This window comes from Coregonus clupeaformis, unplaced genomic scaffold, assembly GCF_020615455.1.
Source record: "Coregonus clupeaformis isolate EN_2021a unplaced genomic scaffold, ASM2061545v1 scaf0821, whole genome shotgun sequence".
Classification (NCBI taxonomy): domain Eukaryota; kingdom Metazoa; phylum Chordata; class Actinopteri; order Salmoniformes; family Salmonidae; genus Coregonus; species Coregonus clupeaformis.
Genome location: NW_025534276.1, coordinates 177,745 through 198,049, shown reverse-complemented (window position 1 = coordinate 198,049; position 20,305 = coordinate 177,745). Strand labels below are relative to the sequence as shown.

The following is a 20,305-nucleotide window of genomic DNA, read 5'->3' as shown; positions in this document are numbered from 1 at the left end:
CTCCTAGAGATGAACGTACGTAGTTGCAAAAGTGCAAATCAATCCCAGAACAACAGCAAAGGACCTTGTGAAGATGCTGGAGGAAACAGGTACAAAAGTATCTATATCCATAGTAAACGTCCTATATCGACATAACCTTACTGATCCAAGATGGCGTAGTAGTGCAGTTCTGTTTTTGTCGTGTCTGTAAATAGCCTGTAAATACCCTGTTTTTTTGTATTTTCATACATATTTCCTATCAGACTTTTCATCCTTCTACAAAATATACTTTCCTGCAACCCGCCTCACTCAATGTGGATCGGATTCTATTATTGACTTACCTTTATCTGGAGTCTCCAGTTGAAACTAGCTAGCCAGCTGACTGGCTACTTGCTATTAGCCACAGCTGGCGTATTTCACCCAGAGCATTGGATTTTTTTTCTGCGGGATTGATTTGGTCACTGGACATTAATCCAATGGATATTAGGGCCAGTCTGCACAGCTCATTGTCGACCCAGAACATATGGTTTTTCCACGGAATCACTGAATCACTGGACCTTTAACTCCGTTCAACGCTACTAGCTAGCTGCAACGGAATGGGCGCTGTGGTCTGGCTAATCATCCTGAGCTAGGCCCATCTCCCGGCTATCTACCTGTCTGTCAACCGGACAGGACCACCTAGTGTTGACACGGAGACCCGCCGATCCTACCGACTGGTCTGCCGACCGAAATCGTCTGATGTGGTTACTGACGTTAACACGAAGATTCCATCTGCTAGCCCCGGCCTTCTAGCACACGCTAGCCGTGGCCTCTTACTCGAACTATCCTATTGCTGTTCACGGACCTTATGATAACTCAGCTATACGTTGATGTCTGCTGGACTGTTCCTTTTACGGTTACTACATCCTGTTTATGTTTAGCCTCAGCCCAAACATGGTTAGCTTATTGTTGTTTCGATTTATTTCTATTGTACCATTTCACTGTAGACTCCCCAGCCCAGCTAAACCTGCATTAGATAGCTCCTTTGTCCCACCCCTATACACGCGGGAGCCACTCAATTGATGCCTCCAGCGATGCTATCTCTTTCATTGTTACCCAACTTAGGTTTACCCCCACTTTACTCATATCCTTCCATATCCTTGTCTGTACATAATGCCCTGAATCTTTTCTATAACACCCGGAAATCTGCCCCCTTTTATTCCTATGTACCCAAGCATCTAGAAGACCAGTTCTTAAAGCCTTTAGCCGTATCCTTATTCTAGTCCTCCTCTGTTCCTCCGGTGATGAGAGGCTAACCCAGGCCCTGCAGCCCTCAGTATCACTCCTACTCCCCAGGCGCTATCATTTGCTGACTTCTGTAATCGCAAAAGTCTTGGTTTCTTGCACATAAATATCGAAGTCTACTTCCTAAGTTTGAGTTATTCACTGCGTTAGCTACACTCCGCCAACCCTGATGTTCTAGCAGTGTCTGAATCCTGGCTCAGGAAGGCCACCAAAAATTCTGAAATTTCCATCCCCAACTATAACATTTTTCGCGTCTAGATAGAACTGCCAAAGGGGGTGGAGTTGCAATCTACTGTAGAGATAGCCTGCAGAGCTCTATCATACTATCCAGGTCTGTGCCCAAACAGTTTGAGCTTCTACTTCTAAAAATCCACCTTTCCAGAAATAAGTCTCTCACTGTTGCCTCTACAGACCCCCCTCAGCCCCCAGCTGTGCCCTGGACACCATATGTGAATTGATTGCCCCCCCATTTATCCTCAGAGTTCGTACTGCTTGGTGACCTAAATTGGGATATGCTTAATCCCCAGCCATCCTACAATCCAAACCAGATGCCCTCAACCTCCAAATTATCAACGAACCTACCAGGTACAACCTAAATCCGTAAACATGTACCCTCATAGATAGCATCCTGACTAACATACCCTCTAAATACACCTCAGCTGTCTTCAACCAGGATCTCAGCGATCACTGCCTTATTGCCTGCGTCCGTGCTGGGTCCCGCGGTCAAGCGACCACCCCTCATCACTGTCAAACGCTCCTAAAACACTTTAGCGAGCAGGCCTTCCCTAATTGACCTGGCCCAGGTATCCTGGATGGATATAGATCTCATTCCGTCAGTAGAGGATGCCTGGTTGTTCCTTAAAAGTAATTTCCTCTCAATCTTAAATAAACATGCCCCATTCAAAAATACAGAACTAAGAACCAATATAGCCCCCTGGTTCTCCTCAGACTCTGACTGCCCTTGACCAGCACAAAAACATCCTGTGGCGTACAGCATTAGCATCAAATAGCCCCGCGATATGCAACTTTTCAGGGAAGTTAGGAACCAATATACACAAGCAGTCAGGAAAGCAAAGGCTAACTTTTTCAAACAGAAATTTGCATCCTGTAGCACTAACTCCAAAAAGTTTTGGGACACTGTAAAGTCCATGGAGAATAAGAGCACTTCCTCCCAGCTGCCCACTGCACTGAGGCTAGGAAACACTATCACCACCGATAAATCTACAATAATCGAGAATTTCAACAAGCATTTTGCTACAGCTGGCCATGCTTTCCATCTGGCTACCACTACTCCCGGCCACCAACTCTGCACCCTCTGCTGCAACTTGCCCATGCCCCCCCGCTTCTCCTTCACACAAATTCAGACAGCTGATGTTTTGAAAGCGCTGCAAAATCTGGACCCCCTACAAATCAGCTGGGCTAGACAATCTGGACCCTTTCTTTCTAAAACTAGCCGCCGAAATTGCTCGCAACCCTATTACTAGTCTGTTCAACCTCTCTTTTCATAACGTCTGAGATCCCCAGAGATTGGAAAGCTGCCGCGGTCATCCCCCCTCTTCAAAGGGGGTGACACTCCTAAATCAAACTGCTACAGACCTATATCCATCCTGCCCTGCCTTTCGAAAGTATTTGAAAGCCAAGTTAACAAACAGATCACCGACCATTTCGAATACCACCATACCTTCTCCGCTATGCAATCTGGTTTCCGAGCTGGTCATGGGTGCACTTCAGCCACGCTCAAGGTCCTAAACGATATTATAACGCGATTGATAATAGACAGTACTGTGCAGCCGTCTTCATCGACCTGCCAAGGCTTTCGACTCTGTCAACCACCGCATTCTTATTGGCAGACTAAATAGTCTTGGTTTCTCAAATGACTGCCTCACCTGTTTCACCAACTACTTCTCAGATAGAGTTCAGTGTGTCAAATCGGAGGGCCTGTTGTCTGGACCTATGGCAGTCTCTATGGGGATGCCACAGGGTTCAATTCTTGGGCCAACCTTTTCTCCGTGTATATCAATAAGTCGCTCTTGCTGCTGGTGACTCTCAGATCCACCTCTACGCAGACGACACCATTTTGTTACATCTGGCCTTTCATTGGACACTGTGTTAACAAACCTCCAAACGAGCTTCAATGCCATACAACACTCCTTCAGTAGCCTCCAACTGCTCTTAAACACTAGTAAAACTAAATGCATGCTTTTCAATCGACGCTGCTGGCACCCGCCCACCCGACTAGAATCACCACTCTCGACGGGTCTGACCTAGAGTATGTGGACAACTACAAATACCTAGGTGTCTGGTTGACTGTAAACTCAACTTCCAGACTCACATAAAGAATCTCCAATCCAAAGTTAAATCTAGAATCGGCTTCCTATTTCGCAACAAAGCCTCCTTCACTCATGCTGCCAAACATGCCCTCGTAAAACTGACTATCCTACCGATCCTTGACTTCAGCGATGTCATTTACAAAATAACCTCCAACACTCTACTCAGCAAATTGGATGTAGTCTATCACAGTGCCATCCGTTTTGTCTCCAAAGCCCCATACACTACCCACCACTGTGACCTGTACGCTCTTGTTGGCTGGTCCTCACTACATGTTCGTGTCAAACCCACTGGCTCCAGGCCATCTATAAATCACTGCTAGGCAAATCCCGCCTTATCTTAGCTCATTGGTCACCATAGCAGCACCCACCCGTAGTCTGCGCTCCAGCAGGTATATCTCACTGGTCATTCCCAAAGCCAACACCTCCTTTGGCGCCATTCCTTCCAGTTCTCTCTACCATGACTGGAATGAATTGCAAAAATCTCTGAAGCTGGAGACTCTTATCTCCCTCAATAACTTTAAGCATCAGTTGTCAGAGCACCTTACCGATCACTGCACCTGTACACAGCCCATCTGAAATTAGCCCACCCAACTACCTCATCCCTATATTGTTATTTATTTTGATCTTTTGCACCCCAGTATCTCTATTTGCACATAATCTCTTGCACATCTAGCATTCCAGTGTTAATACTATTGTAATTATTTTTTTCACTATAGCCTATTTATTGCCTTACCTCCATAACTTGCTACATTTGCACACACTGTATATATATTTTCTGTTGTATTTTTGACTTTATGTTTTTTACCCCATATGTAACTCTGTGTTGTTTTTATTGCACTGCTTTGCTTTATCTTGGCCAGGTCGCAGTTGTAAATGAGAACCTGTTCTCAACTGGCTTACCTGGTTAAATAAAGGTTAAATAAAAAAATAAAAAAATAAAATAATGAAAGGCCGCTCGGCAAGGAAGAAGCCACTGCTCCAAAACCGCCCTAAAAAAGCCAGAATACGGTTTGCAATTGCACATGGGGACAAAGATCGTAGTTTTTGGAGAAATGTCCTTTGTTCTGATGAAACAAAAATAGAACTGTTTGGCCATAATGACCATCATTATGTTTAGAGGAAAAAGGGGGTAACTTGCAGCCGAAGAACACCATCCAAACCGTGAAGAGCGGGGGTGGCAGCATCATGCTGTGGGGGGTGCTTTGCTGCAGGAGGGACTCGTGTACTTCAGAAAATAGATGGCATCATGAGGAAGGAAAATGATGTGGATATATTGAAGCAACATCTCAAGAATCTAGAAGATTGTGCAAATCGGTCTTCCAAATGGACAATGACCCCAAGCATACTTCCAAAGTTGTGGCAAAATGGCTTAAGGACAACAAAGTCAAGGTATTGGAGTGGCCATCACAAAGCCCTGACCTCAATCCTATAGAAAATGTGTGGGCAGAACTGAAACGGCGTGTGCGAGCAAGGAGGCCTACAAACCTGACTCAGTTACACCAGCTCTGTCAGGAGCAATGGGCCAAAATTCACATTTTAGTCATTTAGCAGACGCTCTTATCCAGAGCACCTTACAGTTAGTGAGTGCATACATTTTTTTTCTTCTCATACAGGCCCCCGTGGACTCGAACCCCACAACCCTGGCGTTGCAAGCGCCATGCTCTACCAACTGAGCTACACTTCCCCAACTTATTGTGGGAAGCTTGTGGAAGGCTACCCGAAACGTTTGACCCAAGTTAAACAATTGAAGGCAATGCTACCAAATACGAATTGAGTGTATGTAAACTTCTGACCCACAGGGAATGTGATGAAAGAAATAAAAGCTTAAATAAATCATTCTCTACTATTATTGGACATTTCACATTCTTAAAATAAAGTGGTGATCCTAACTGACCTAAGACAGGGATTTTTTCTAGGATTAAATGTCAGGAATTGTGAAAAACTGAGTTTAAATGTATTTGGCTAAGGTGTATGTAAATTCCGACTTCACTGTACCAGTTTATTGTCATCTCAACAAACAGAACTCTGCTGGTTGTCCTGGTAACAGATACCAGTGGGTAGATCTATTTTATTTGTTCAAACTAAACTACAGCACTTACTTTGATGAGTCAAATTTGCTCCTTTCTTCTCTTCTTCCTCCTCTCACAGTTCCCTCAGCCCCGTTGTTTTCCTGCAGTCCACCAGCCGCACAGACAACCTCTTCAGACCCAGCAATAAGGTGCTACTGGGAGAGGTACGACACGGGACTCTGGGAGGGAGGAAGGGCTAGCGTTGTCCTGGTAACCATATAGAGGGGACACAGACACATATCATTATGGATGCTGATGTCACTGTTGTCATAAAGTGCTTTACAGAAACCCAGACCCCGATAGAGCAAGCTGTATGCTAGACCAGACCAAGCTGTACCATCAGGGGTTCTGACGTCTGGAGAGACTCTTCTCTGCCTCGTCAGTATCAGGATGTTGTTGAGGCTCCCCAGAGGATCCATGATAGTAATGTCTCCCTCCTGTGTGAACGAGAACATCAAACAGATGGTAAACTTATGACCGTCTATTACAATCACAGGGTCTTACAAGAGGCATTAATATATCTAAACAGGGCCTAAAATGGTCACTTTCATCATGATTTTATAAAATATTGTTTATGATGCAAATGTGAAAAGGTAGTTCCACAAATTGGGTGCCTTTTGCGTCCATTTGATATTTTAAGTAGAAATTAAGCACCAATATTGAATTTGAAAAGCCTGTTATATTAGATGAGGTGCACTTTAATGTAGACCACATGGAGAATTCATTAAAGCTCATTTAAAAGTCCCAAAAATATACTAATTGCAGATTGAACCTTTAACAATTTATACAGTACTGAACAACATATTGAAGTATATAACTTCAGTAGAATGCCCCTTAAAAACCACACATTAGTTCAAGAACTGCATAGTTTGTGCCCCTGTTTTTAAGACAGTACTCACTGGTGTTTATCTGATCTTCTGTCTCCTCCTCCTGCTCTTTCACTCCAAAAACGTCTTCCTTCTTCACCTTTATTGAGATACCATCCTCTTCCTCTCTAAAAGGTTCTTCCTCTTTTTTCACTATAACATCCTCCTCTTCTTCTTTCAATACACCAGCGTCCTCTTCCTCCTTTTTCATTCTGAAAGCTTCAACCTCCTCCTCTTCCACTGTGACAGCCTCTATCCCATCTTCCTCTTTCACTCCAAACGGATCTTTCTCTCCTTTCACTGTAACATCCTCTTCTTCTTTCAGTGTAACAGCCTCCTCTTCCTCCTTTATCATTCTGAAAGCTTCTACCTCCTCCTCTTCCACTGTGACAGCCTCTATCCCCTCTTCCTCTTTCACTACGAACGGATCTTTCTCTCCTTTCACTGTAACATCGTCTTCTTCTTTCAGTGTAACAGCCTCCTCTTCCTCCTTTATCATTCTGAAAGCTTCTTCCTCTCCTTTCACTGTAACATCCTCCTCTTCTTGTTTCACGGCAATGTTCAGCCCAAGAGCTTCTTTCTCCATACACCAGACCTCCTCTTCTTTAGCAGGGGAGGAGTAGTTTAGTGAGCTCATGGTCAGGGATGTAAGCTAGTTAGCTAGCTAATTAGCATTAGCGACTAGCCTAGTGCTAGGCTCAGTATCAATCTTTAACACGTTTCCAATTAGGTTAAAGTTACCCAGTAGATAATGTTACGTCAAAAGAAATGTGTTTAAAACACTGAGGTTAGCTAATGTACATAAACATGGTCTAAATCCTCAATCTTTCGGTTTTATGTTGGCTAGCAAGCTACTGAGATGGTTGAAAGAGTAGCCGTTTGGTTGTTGCTGAAGAAGAGTCCCGTCCAGTCCATTATACGTCACGCAATAATCATCACCTGAAAGACTCACATCGCCATCTGCTGACTGGAGTGGGTAACGCAGTTTGGAAACAATATTTACTACATCGTTCGTATTGGCAAAGAATGTCGAAATAATTTAACAATAAGCCAGTGGCGGCTCCTGAAAAAATTCTCAGGGGGGGCAATTTTTCTGATGATTTAGGTGACCTACACACATTTTAAAAAAGATATGTCCAGCAACAACATGAAGACAGGGGCAGCATATAAGTCAATACTGATATACACATTACTTGCTTCAAAAAGGCCTCATGGTTGAATTGGAAATATGTGCACCTGAGCAAGCAGGAGCTTTTGATAGAGGCTACTGAAAACATTGATGCAAGTTATTGGTAATAAGACATTTTTATAGACTTCCATATTCTGCCCTCTTGTATAGATTTGTGAAAATGAACAGTGATAGACATTTTGCCTGAAAACAGAATTTGAAAATAATTTCTAGAAAAGGTAAACACAGCTATCTGTATGGCTTTGTAAATATGAACAACCATAGTTCTGGCCAATTGTATAGATTTGTAAAAAAATTGTTTACTTTTTTTAAAATGAAAAATAACTATTTTAAACAACATCAACTGTGAACTGATTTGGGCGTGTGTGTGTTAAAGAGACAGACAGGGAGGGACAAAGAGAGAGAGAGGCTACATTACTTGTACTGAAACTGTTCTCTTCTCTCTCTTCAATGCAGCAAAGCGGTCAATGACTTTCTCATTGAAATCAGGCATGCTGAGGACTGGTTTACTAGTTACTTTTTTAGCTTGCTGCATGATCAAATTCGCTGATGCGCATAGCAATGCACGTAATGGCCTTTCTTGAAATGCTCACGCACCTTTTGCCTTCTCTCGCCTCATCACACTGGCTCCATCGTAAGCTTGCGCAATGAGTTTGACTTTCACGTCGTCGGCAAAAAGACCGTTCAGTCTCTCCAAAAGCACACTGGCGATTGAGACTGAGGTTGATTCCGAGATGGGAAGGAACTCAAAAAGCGCTCCTGCACTTTGTGGTTGTCTCTTTGATGTGAACTTCTTTCAAAGAGACAATCGAGTTGCACTGAACGCTATAGCCATCTTGATAGTAGTACGTGAATTGATTGATGCTGCTACCCGCTCTTTTTCTTAGTTCGTTCATGGTTACATTACGTATGACGAAGCGCGTAAGTGCAAGCCCTCAGAAACCCATAGAGATTGTATTGAAAGCTCTGAAATTTGAAAAAAATAGATTTTACATGAGAGGCTATGAGAGACTTCTGGGCGATTTTCAACCTGACTGAAATCGCCCCAAACGAGCGGGGCCATTTGAAGCACGACTTTTAGCCTGATTGGACATTTAGTGGCAGATCAGACGTCTAGATTACAACACTGATAACTACTGTTGCCGTGATATAATTGATTAGAAAAAAAATCCCTTGCTTTTCCCGTTTGGCAGTGCGTCGCCCATATCGCCCTAATGAACGCACCGCCCCTGCAATAAGCTGATATATTTTCTCTTACGTCTTACAAATAACACTTTCCTGTACACAGACGTAAAGCTTAATATGAATATTTAGATTTAGGTTCCTATCTCTCACCGTCCCAAAGAGGGGTGCATCACTTGATTGGGTTGAGTAACTGACATTATCTTCCTGTCCGGTTTGTTGCTCCCTCGGGCTCGTGCAGTGGAGGAGATCTTTGTGGGCTATACTCAGCCTTGTCTCAGGGTAGTAGGTTGGTGGTCTGTTGATATCCCTCTGGTGGTGTGGGGGCTGTGCTTTGGCAAAGTGGGTGGGGTTATATCCTGCCTGGTTGGCCCTGTCTGGGGGTATCATCGGATGGGGCCACAGTGTCTCCCGAACCCCCCTGTCTCAGCCGCCAGTATCTATGCTCCAATAGTCTATGTGCCGGGGGGCTGGGTTCAGTCTCTTATATCTGGTGTTATTCTCCTGTCTTATCCAGTGTCCTGTGTGAATTGAAGTATGCTCCCTCTAATTCTCTCTCTCTCCCTCTCTCCCTCCCATCCCGGAGGACCTGAGCCCTAGGACCATGCCTCAGGACTACCTGGCCTGATGACTCCTTGCTGTCCCCAGTCCACCTGGTCGTGCTGCTGCTCCGGTTTCAACTGTTCTGCCTGCGGCTTTGGAACCCCTGACCTGTTCACCGGACGTGCTACCTTGTCCCAGACCTGCTGTTTTCAACTCTCTCTCTCTCTCTACCGCACCTGCTATTTCAACCTCTAAATGCCCGGCTATGAAAAGCCAAGTGATGTTTACTCCTGATGTACTGACCTGTTGCAACATCTACAGCTACTGTGATTATTATTTGACCCTGCTGGTCATCTATGAACGTTTTAACATCTTGGAGAAAAATCTTGGTTCCTGCCTTTCTAGGGAGTGTTTCCTAGCCACGTGCTTCTACATCTGCATTGCTTGCTGTTTGGGGTTTTAGGCTGGGTTTCTGTATAGCACTTTGTGACATCTGCTGATGTAAATAGTGCTTTATAAATAAAATGTGATTGATTGAATTTTATTAATAAATACTTCTATGAATAGGTAGTGTGTTAATACACATTCTCTGTTCATTTTTCACATTCGTTTTTATCTCGAAGTGACATTATTCCCTTAAAACCACGCTCTATAAATACAAATCATCCTGTAAACAATAGAGCAAATGCATCACATGCAAATAGCATGATTATCTGTAGTGATATACACTGATATACAAAACATTAAAATACCTTCTCCTTCCATTACATGGACTACTTAATCAATTAAAGCTATGATCCAACTATTATGTCACTTGTTAAATCCACTTCAATCAGTTAAATGAAGGAGGAGCCGGTTAAAAAGGATGTTTAAGCCTTTAGACAAATGAGTCATGGATTGTGTATGTGTGCTCATTCAGAGGTGAATGGGGGAGACAAAATATTAAAGGTGCCTTTGGGCGGGGGTATAGGTGCCGGTCTTTTGTCAGACTCTCCTGCTATTTTTTCCAGCTCAACAGTTTCCCATGTGTACAAAATTCCACCACCCAACCAGCTGCTGTCAGTCTTTTAACACAGGTCGGGATACATTTGAGGTACATACAGTAACGCGTTTCTATTGGACAAATTCTTTTATCGTTTGTTCCGTTTAAATTTTGTCAGCAATCTTCCCGCTCAACTTCACTTTCCTTCTGCGTTTATTCCTTCTCCATCCATCCGTCTCCTCCTCTCCCATTTTCCCTTGCTTCTGGACTTCAATGCAAGCCACATCAGCTGTATGTGACCAATGCGAAAAAACCTTTCCAACCAACCTATCTACTTCTACCACACCTACATCGTTTCACCATTAGCTAAGTAAATCTGATCAACATAGATAATATGGGCTCAATCCGGTCTGGCACTGCATCTCAGTGCTTGAGAAGTCACTCCAGACCCCCTGGTTCGTTCCAGGCTGTATCACACCGGCCTGATTGATTTTTTTTAGCGTCGTCGTTTGCTGTACCGTCATTGTAAATAGATTGTTCTTACTCCCTAGTTAAATAAAGATTAAATAAAAAATTACAATAAAAAACTAGAACTAACGCATGATATATCTTATAATCATCAACAACGTTACAGTGTACGTACGGTCAGTAAGCAGTTTAGCACTTACACCGGTGGGCCTGGTGGCAATAAATTAATAAAACCAACCTTACCTTGATTGGAAGAGTTCCGTGTTGTGTTGGATAGTCATAGCCAGCTAGCTAACATACATCCCTCTGTTTGAGCCGGTTTTGATAATTAAACTCCAGCTGCATTTGCTAAGTAAGTGAAACTGAAGTGAAAAGTAAATGTAAATCTCTCTCTCTCTCTTGCTTCTCCTTCTTTTAAATTATTTTTCACTGTTCTTTTTTCTCTCTTTGTGTCAATTACTCACCACATTATATTCACTGCAGTGCTAGCTGCTTCACTTATGCTTTCAGTACTAGATTCATTCTCTGATCCTTTGATTGGGTGGACAACATGTCAGTTCATGCTGCAAGGCTCTGATTTGGTCTTCGGATTGTCATGATTACTGTGTAAGTCTATGGGCTTAGCCTAGCTTCCTAGGTTTTGTGTTGAAGTCAATGTACCGGAGGCACGCTAGCTGTCCTCCGTGCTACACCATGGGGCTGCCCTACAGGGTGCTGTTGTGGCTACTGTAACCTTCATTAAAATGTATGTTTAATCAATTATTTTACATGATTACATTTTATTTTTATCTAAACTTTTTAAATTTTTACCATTTTTATTTTTCTAAAAATCACTCAATGGTCCTCCCCTTCTCCTCATGGAGCCTCACTGCACCCAACACATCAACCACCTGCTTTGGAACATTGATCACGTGGGCCAGCATCCCTGTGGGCAGCTTTCCACACCTTGTAGAGACCTTGTAGAGACCATGTCGGGTTGGGCTGTTCTGAGGGGGGAGGTTACAACTCAATATTAGGTTGTTCCAAATGTTTGGTATAATCGTGTATATCATTCCTTGTAAAAGTATTCCCCCCCCCCTTCGTTTTCCTATTTTGTTTGCATTACAACCTGTAATTTAAATGATTTTTATTTGGATTTAATGTCCGATTGGTGAGTTAAAATGATAAAAATTAACTTGTTTCAAACATTTCTAAGAAAAAAATAACGAAAAGTGGTGCATAATATTATTCACCCTTTGCTATGATCCCCTAAATATCTGGTGCAACCAATTACCTTCAGAAGTCACCTAATTAGTTAAATAAAGTCCCCTGTTGCAATCTAAGTTCACCACATCTGTCCCATGATTTCTCTTATATCTTTCTAGGCCCCAGGTGGCACCATGAGGACCGGGCTCTCCACTTGGGACAGTTGTGGAGAATCTCAGTTGTTATAAAAAAATATCTGAAACATTGAACATCCCACGGACACCATTAAATCCATTATAAAAAATTAATGTGGCACACAACCAACCTGCCAGTCCACCCACTCACGGACCGGCAAGGAGGGCGTTAATCAGAGGCAAAAATAACCGGCTGCAAAGCTCCCGCGCTCCAAAAAACCATTGCTTAAAAAAAAATAACAAACACATTTGGTGTTAGCCAAAGCATGTGGGACCCCCCAAACATATGGAAGAAGGTCTCTCTATGGTTCTGATCCTTTCTATTCTCATTTTACTACAGTTTTGTGAATTGAAAATCATTTTTTTGCTAAAAGTATTATTATATTTTATCGATTGCTATGACTTTTCAGATCACCCAGTAGTGCTATCTGCAGGGTCAGCTCCATGCCAATATTGCATTCTAATATTCTGTCTCTTCACACCAAATCTGCAGAGCTGGGAGATTTATCCCCCATACAAATAACATTCTATTGGTAGCAGGAATTTTATATAATCATTTAAATTAAAAATTCTAAGTTTTGAATCCGCGATCGTTTTGCGTATCAGTTCATAAACACTATGCCATGGAATCGGTGCGTCAAAAATCTCTTCCTAACTATTTTGCAATCTATATGGGATGCTGTTCAATCTTTTGTCCTTAAATGACTGTAAACTTTTTTATTTATCACAATTTTCTTTAACCAATTAAGTGGGGGAAAAAAGTATTTAGTCAGCCACCAATTGTGCAATTTCTCCCCTTAATGAGAGGCCTGTAATTTTCATCTCGGAACCGTCAGCTATGAAGACAAAATGAAAAAAATCCAAAAAATCCATTGTAATTTTTGTGTTTATTCCAAATTATGTGAAAATAATATTTGTCACTACAAACAAGCAAATTTCTGCTCTCACAGACCTGTAACTTCTTCTTTGGGCTCCTCTGTCCTCCACTCGTTACCTGTATTAATGTCCACCTCTTTGAACTTTTATCGTATAAAAACCCCTGTCCACAACCTCAGCTCACACTCCAAACTCCACTATGGCCAAGACCAAAGTTCAAAGGACACCAGAAACAAAAGTTGTAGACCTGCCCGGCTGGAAGGCTAATCTGCAATGTAAGCACTCCCGGTGCGCGTGGTCTCAGGCACTGCATCGTAGTGCTAGCTGTGCCACTAAGAGATCCTTTTAAAATCGCTCTGTTGATCGGCCGCGTCCGGAACCTGGTCGTCACATGTGGCCGGTAGGGGGGAATGCCAGCAGGATGTGCTCGTTGGTAGGCATGGCGTTTTCATCCCAGGGTTGTGGGTTCGATTCCCACGGGGGGGGGGCCAGTATGAAAAAATATATATATATATAATAAGTTGTATGCACTATGTTCTCTGATAAACGTCTGCTATTGTAATTAAGCAGCTTGGTTTGATTTTGATTTGAACAAGGCCGATAGACAAGTTCCTTACTTTTTCCTCTTCCATTTTTGCAGTAATGCTGCAATTGTTTGGTTGTAATTTTGGGTAGAGCAGACATTTCCTATGTTTTGTTAGCTGCATAACTCCACCATTCCTACCATAATATAATTCTCAAGATTTACCTTTTTAAACATTTTCAAAAAAAAAAAAATTTTTTAATCATTTATATTTGAGTTTTAACCACAATATTTGTTTCAATTTTGTTCTGTCATTTCTGAGATTAAGTTGAATTGCAACCACTTTCTATGTGTTTTAAATATATATTTGGGAACGATTTCCTTTTCAATACCTGAAAGTGAGGGGTTGTAAATCTAATAAGGGAAAAAGTCCCTTCTTGAACATTGGGTGAACAATCTTATTGGTTCTAGACAGTTCAGATTTAATATAATTTTGTATACTGAGCTTTTAGTGATAGGTCTAATGCTTTAATATTTAATAATTTCTTCCTCTAATTCATATTCATTATATAAATAGGTTCATTTAATTTTGTCTGGCTTGCCGTTCAAATAAAATGAAAAAAATATTCTCATATAATGTAAAACTGTTAGTAGGCGTAGGCGAGACCATAAGCAAATAGTAAACTGATATACTAAGGTTAATCGTGATTTTTCCACAAATTACGGTATTTCTTTCCATGTATAATCTTACTCTATTTTTGCAAACTTTTCTCTAAACATTTTTTGGAGTGAGATCATTTTATTTCATTTGGGATATTATTCCAAGTATATCCACATCACCATCAGACCATTTTATTGGTAAACTACATGTAATGTAAAAATTTATTTTTAGTGATCAATCGTAATATTACATTTATCATAATTTGGTTGTAATCCGGGTAAAATGTATCTAATCCTCTATGAGGCTGTGGGGGGATTCAAGTTGTGTATTTAAAAAAAACATGAATCATCAGCGTACATACACCTTGTTTTTTACCCTATTTCTAATCCCTTGATATTATTGTTATCTATTTTTCTAACATCTCGATGCAATAATAAATAATATGCCGATAGTGGACAACCTTTTTCCTCCTCTTACATTTAAAACTTTCTGAGAAATAGCCATTATTTCTATTTTACCCCTAGGTTACTATACATATTTTAACCCAATTTATAGGGTGTCAAAATTGAAATGCTCCAGGCATTTATATATAAACCCCAGTTGTACTTTATCAAATTATTTTCGAAGTCTGCTATGAATTAGCCTGGCTTCCCCAGATTTTTCTGTGTTCTATTTTTCATTTTCCACTGTATCCTGTTTCAGTAATTTAAATCACTTCTTCTTAGGTGTACTATCTACCATTTACATAGAGTTTTAAAACATGCTAATACGGTCCTCTGATATATCAAAAAGGTTTGGTATACCTCGCTGTATACCATCCAAATTTTCCCCACTTAAAGTCTTTAATTCATCCAGAGTTCCTCCTCTGTAATTTCACCTTCACATGATCTTTCTGCATGGCTGTTAATTTTACATTACTCAATAGAAACAAAACTCTACAATTTGCTTCAGTTAGAGGAGATGGAGGCACTAAGCGAAAACTTATCTTAAATACTTTGTTTCCTCCTTCAAAAATATAATTTGGTGAATCATTACATTTAGTCAGAGCGACTTACATTAGTGAGTGCATACATTATTTTTTTAAATACTGGCCCCCGTGGGAACAAATCCACAACCCTGGCGTTCAAGCGCCATCTCTCAAATGAGCTACATCCCTGCCGCCATTCCCTCCCCTACCCTGGGCCAGTTGTGCGCCTTACCATGGTCTCCCAGTCCCTGACCGGCTCCCACCGAGCCTGATTCGACCAGGATCTCTGGTGGCACAGCTATCTCTGCGATGCAGTGCCTTAGACCACTGCGCCACTCAGAACATCATTGACTCCGTCATTTGTACCATTTTCAATAAATTATTTTTGGTAGTATTCCTATGTTGAAAATAAAAAAATTATTTGGTGCTTTTTTCCCCATATTCCATCCAGTTTACTTAATTTTTTATAATATATTACACTTGATTTTTCTTGAATAAGTTTCTCCATTTCTTTTTGTTTTTCCTCTAATTTATTCTGAGCCTCAATGATCAGTTTTTATTTATCTATCTGTTCTGTTAACCTTCTATTTCTTTGTTAGTGTGACTCTTTTGACCTAATTGCTTTCGTTTTCGAGATGAGTACTGAATTGCACTCCTCTAAAGCACATTTAAAGGTGTCCCATACAATAAGGGGGTTGTGTCTATGTTATGTCGGAAAAATCATAATAAATTCCTCTGTCTAGTTAAAAAACAAGTTATCATCCAATAGGCTTTGATTAAATTTCCAATATCCTCCCCAAATTCATAAGATTAATTATATACAATTATATGATGGTCCGACCCGAATTCTTCCCCTATCAACACTTTTTCTTTTGGTGCCATCGAGAATGACATAAGAAAGAAGTCAAGCACTAAGCTTGATTGAGTCTCGCCATTATATCTCACTAGATCGGATATTTAAGCCTCCATATATCTACTAGTTCTAATGTATCCATACATTCACGATTTCCTTAAGAGCATGAGGATGATTGTTTGTAGTGTATTTCCTTTCCCGGTCCATTGAGCTATTTAAAACTGTATTATAATCTCCCACCATAATAATAGAGTCTTAATTGCTTGCAAGGTCGATAATTGGATCTCATTATTTGGTCCCCCGTCCCTGGAGTCTCATCACTGTCTGATCTTCATTCCCAGACTTCATTCCAGTCCCTGGAGTCTCTTCACTGTCTGATCTTCATTCCCACCCCTTCATCCCGTCCCTGGAGTCTCTTCATTCTATCTTCATTCCACACCTTCATCCCTCCTGATCTCTTCACTGTCTATCATCATTCCACAGACTTCATCCCGTCCCTGGAGTCTCTTCACTGTCTTTTTCATCTCCTTTTAGGACAGAGTTTTCAACTCTCTCAAATAATATCATTAAAGTGTCAATACATCAACAGTGATGTAGTATCTATCTCCAATAATGTGTAGCCTATAAGAAACCTGTCCCATTTTACTTGTCTATTAATTATCTTAATTAACAATGTTTGTGATGACTTACTGATGCTTCTAGTGTGCTGTCTCAATGAAGAAGCTGTGTGCCATGTGACACCATCCTTGATGTGGGGAAGAGTGTTGGGCAGGCACATCCTGTTCCTATTAAACCTACCAGCTGAGAGCAGGTGGGCTCTCCTGTCAACATGAGGCTCCTGCTGCTGCCCTCAAAGGCACATTACAGATTTTTCACCTAGTCGTCTCGGGGATTCAAACCAGACCTTTCGTTTCTGCCCAACCTCTTCCTGCTACCTGCAGCAGAGCCTCATGTTGACAGGTGAGCCCACCTTTATTTTTCCCTCATTTAACATTCATACTAACTGCTACCATCAACCTATTGCGAATATTGAACATTCATATTGACTGTACAGCTAGCTAACTGGCTCATCTATTTGTTACTGAACATTCATGATGATAAAAAATTGTGGGCTGTTTTTGTTAGACATTATCGATCATTTCTTGGAAACGTTCGTTATTGCTTTACACCCCCCTGCTATAATGTGGATAAAGAGTTACTTGTCTAACAGAACACTGAGGTGTTCTTTAGTTCCTCTCAAACATAATCCAGGTAAAATCAGGAATTCCCCAGGGCACTGTCTACCTTGCTTTTTTCCATCTTTACTAACGACATGCCGCTGGCTTTGAGTAAACCAGTGTGTCTATGTATGCAGATGACTCAACACTATACCCGTCAGCTACTACAGTGACTGAAATGCTGCAACACTTAACTAAGAGCTGCAGTTAGTTTCGAATGGGTTGGCAGGTAAGTTAGTCTTTAATATTTCCTAAACTAAAAGCATTGTATTTGGGTCAAATCATTCACTAAACCCTCAACCTCAACTACATCTTGTAATGAATAATGTGAAGTTGGCAGGTTGGGTAACTAAACTTCTTGGACTCCCATGCATACCCCACAAGACATGCCACCAGAGGTCTCTTCACAGTCCCCAAGTCCAAACGACTATGGGAGCCACAGTACTCCATAGGCCATGACTACATGGAACTCTATTCCACATCAGGTAACTGATGCAAGCAGTAGAATCAGATTTAAAAACCAGTAAAAATACACCTCATGAACAGTGGGGACTGTGAAGTAACACAAACATAGACACACGCATACAAACCAATAACATACCCTGGACTGACAGCTAGCTAACTGGCTGCGATCAACCTATTGTGTGTATTAACATTCATATTACTGACACTAGCTAACTGGCTACAGATCAACCTATTGTGTGTATTGAACATTCATATTGGACTGACACTAGCTTCACTGTCTACGGATCAACCTATTGTGTGTATTGAACATTCATATTGGACTGGACAGCCTTACCTATAGAGTAGCACCACCACCCATCAGCCATTCTCTTCTTGGTCTCCGTGTTTGTTCTTGCCTTGTTTTCTCATGTCCCCTTTGTAAACAATGACAAATTCATCATTAATATCCTTGATTTCGAGGGTGTTCCAGATAGAACTACTGAGACATTCCAAATCAGGCTTCATCCATATCTGAAGGTGGATGTTGATCCAACCATTTCAAAAGTAATGACGGGGCCTGATGGAAACGGGATATGCGTACAATTGTATAAATCCAGACACAATTTGTTCATTTGTTTTTACATGGTGAGGGTCTTTTTGTGTCATAAAAATGTATAAAGCGAGAATGGCGGTGGAAACTCCTTTATGCGCAAATATTGATATAATAACCATCATATCGATTACTTGGAGTCACCGATGATATGTTGTGTGGTCCTCCCTCTTCACTTGGGAACCCATGCAGTTTATTGGGCTACAGATGAAATAAGTTATACTTCAGTGGTGAAGTGCGTGATGGCTTGATCTCCTTCCAATACATTTTATGGTCTAATTCTGGTACATATGATCGATGCTTGGTTGCCATTTGACATATAAAATAATATTGCTCTTCTCCATAACAATCTCATCATGTTACCTACCCGCACTGTATCTGTGAGCTGTTGGCTACAGTGACTGCCAAGACCACGTTTGCTCACGTAAAAGCAACAGTTGTTTAAAACCATCAGTAGAGTTGAAAATGGGATGAAACCCATTTCGTGTTTTGTCATGGAATTTAACAGCAAAAGTTATTTTTGTGCACTACTCACTTATCATAATGGTCTTTTATGGACTTTTCTGATGGGAAAATGCGTATATTGTTTTATGCAATTTTAATATTCACATGAAAAATCTGTACCAAATTGATAAACTTAGCTACTAAGGTGGATATTGATCCAACAAATGCACTTATTCAAACCAGTCCACTGGGCCAGGCGTCAGTTCAACATCTAGTTTCTATTTACATTTCATTGAGTGCGTCAACTGAAGTGAAATCACACAAAACATCAAATGTCATTGGATTTGGTTGAAGTCTAAAAATTAATAAAAAACCCTTATGTTGATGGCTTTTTCAAATCCAATCCTTTTCCACATTGATCTAACATCATCAATATTTGTTTTGCTGAAAATGTGGTGTCGTATCGTGTGGTGGCAATTGTGCTGTCACAATCCTTATGCTGCACAATGATTAGAGGCTTTTATTAATATCACGGTTACAGCATAAGTTACAACGCGTGTCCGGAGCATCTCCCAGATTGCCATGGCCTTCTGCCTCTATTTGTCTACCCCTTACTTATAAACAATGCAGAAGATGGGCTCCCTCTTCTGGCCAATCACCAGTCTCCCCTGTCTACCTACACTTCCTGTCTGTTGTATGTGGCGTTACACTAAAACATTCCCTCTTGATACTAAAATCAACATTCTTTCAGTTCCACTTAAAAAACATTTAACAACGACATAATCCCAATACACGACATATCCCCCCTTCGAGACGAACAGTCTCGAAAACAAACAGAATAGGATTATGACAAGTAACAATTTATCTTATTGAGTATCTTTAACATTAAACCAAAAACATTCTTCTCTAGAGTGTAAATACCTTTCTATGAAATAACTGTTTATGAAGTGTGAATACATTACTATGAAATATGAACAAATCTCTATGGAGTGTAAGAGCGAAAAACTGTCCGGCAGCCATCTTTTCAGATATCCATCCATCAAGACAGTAAAATTCTCTCACGTCCCTCTGCCCCCAGGCAACCACCTTGGTACTCAGATAAACTCATAAACCATGTAAATGCATTTGAAACTATGATGCAATTAAATACACATGTAAGCCCCTGCAAACAAAATCCTATCCAAAAACTATCCACTCTAAGGCTGGTCAACCCATTGGACCCTAAAGTGGAACTCTCCCTGCCTAGCCTCTCTGTCCCTAAACATCACCGAAATAAACAAAAACATCTAAGATCCTCACATGTATTCAATAACATCAAACATCATTCTACAAAAATTAATACCTAAGAATATGACACAATTATGTATTACACATGTCTATATTTCATTGCAGACACTGGAATGTAGTCCACTACACTTCATCTCCCCGTAGTCTCCTCT

The 20,305-nt window shown here is 41.0% G+C and overlaps 1 protein-coding gene across 1 annotated transcript in view; it reads right to left on the bottom strand.

Moving 5' to 3' along the window:
* Positions 1-6,001: 6,001 nt before the first annotated feature.
* The window catches only part of LOC121563696 (cilia- and flagella-associated protein 251-like), a 28,953-nt gene continuing 14,649 nt past the window's right edge, over positions 6,002-20,305 (bottom strand). Inside the window, exon 4 of the mRNA XM_045216843.1 lies at positions 6,002-6,099. Coding sequence (XP_045072778.1) covers positions 6,002-6,099 — 98 coding nt within the window. The remainder of the gene's footprint in view (positions 6,100-20,305) is intronic.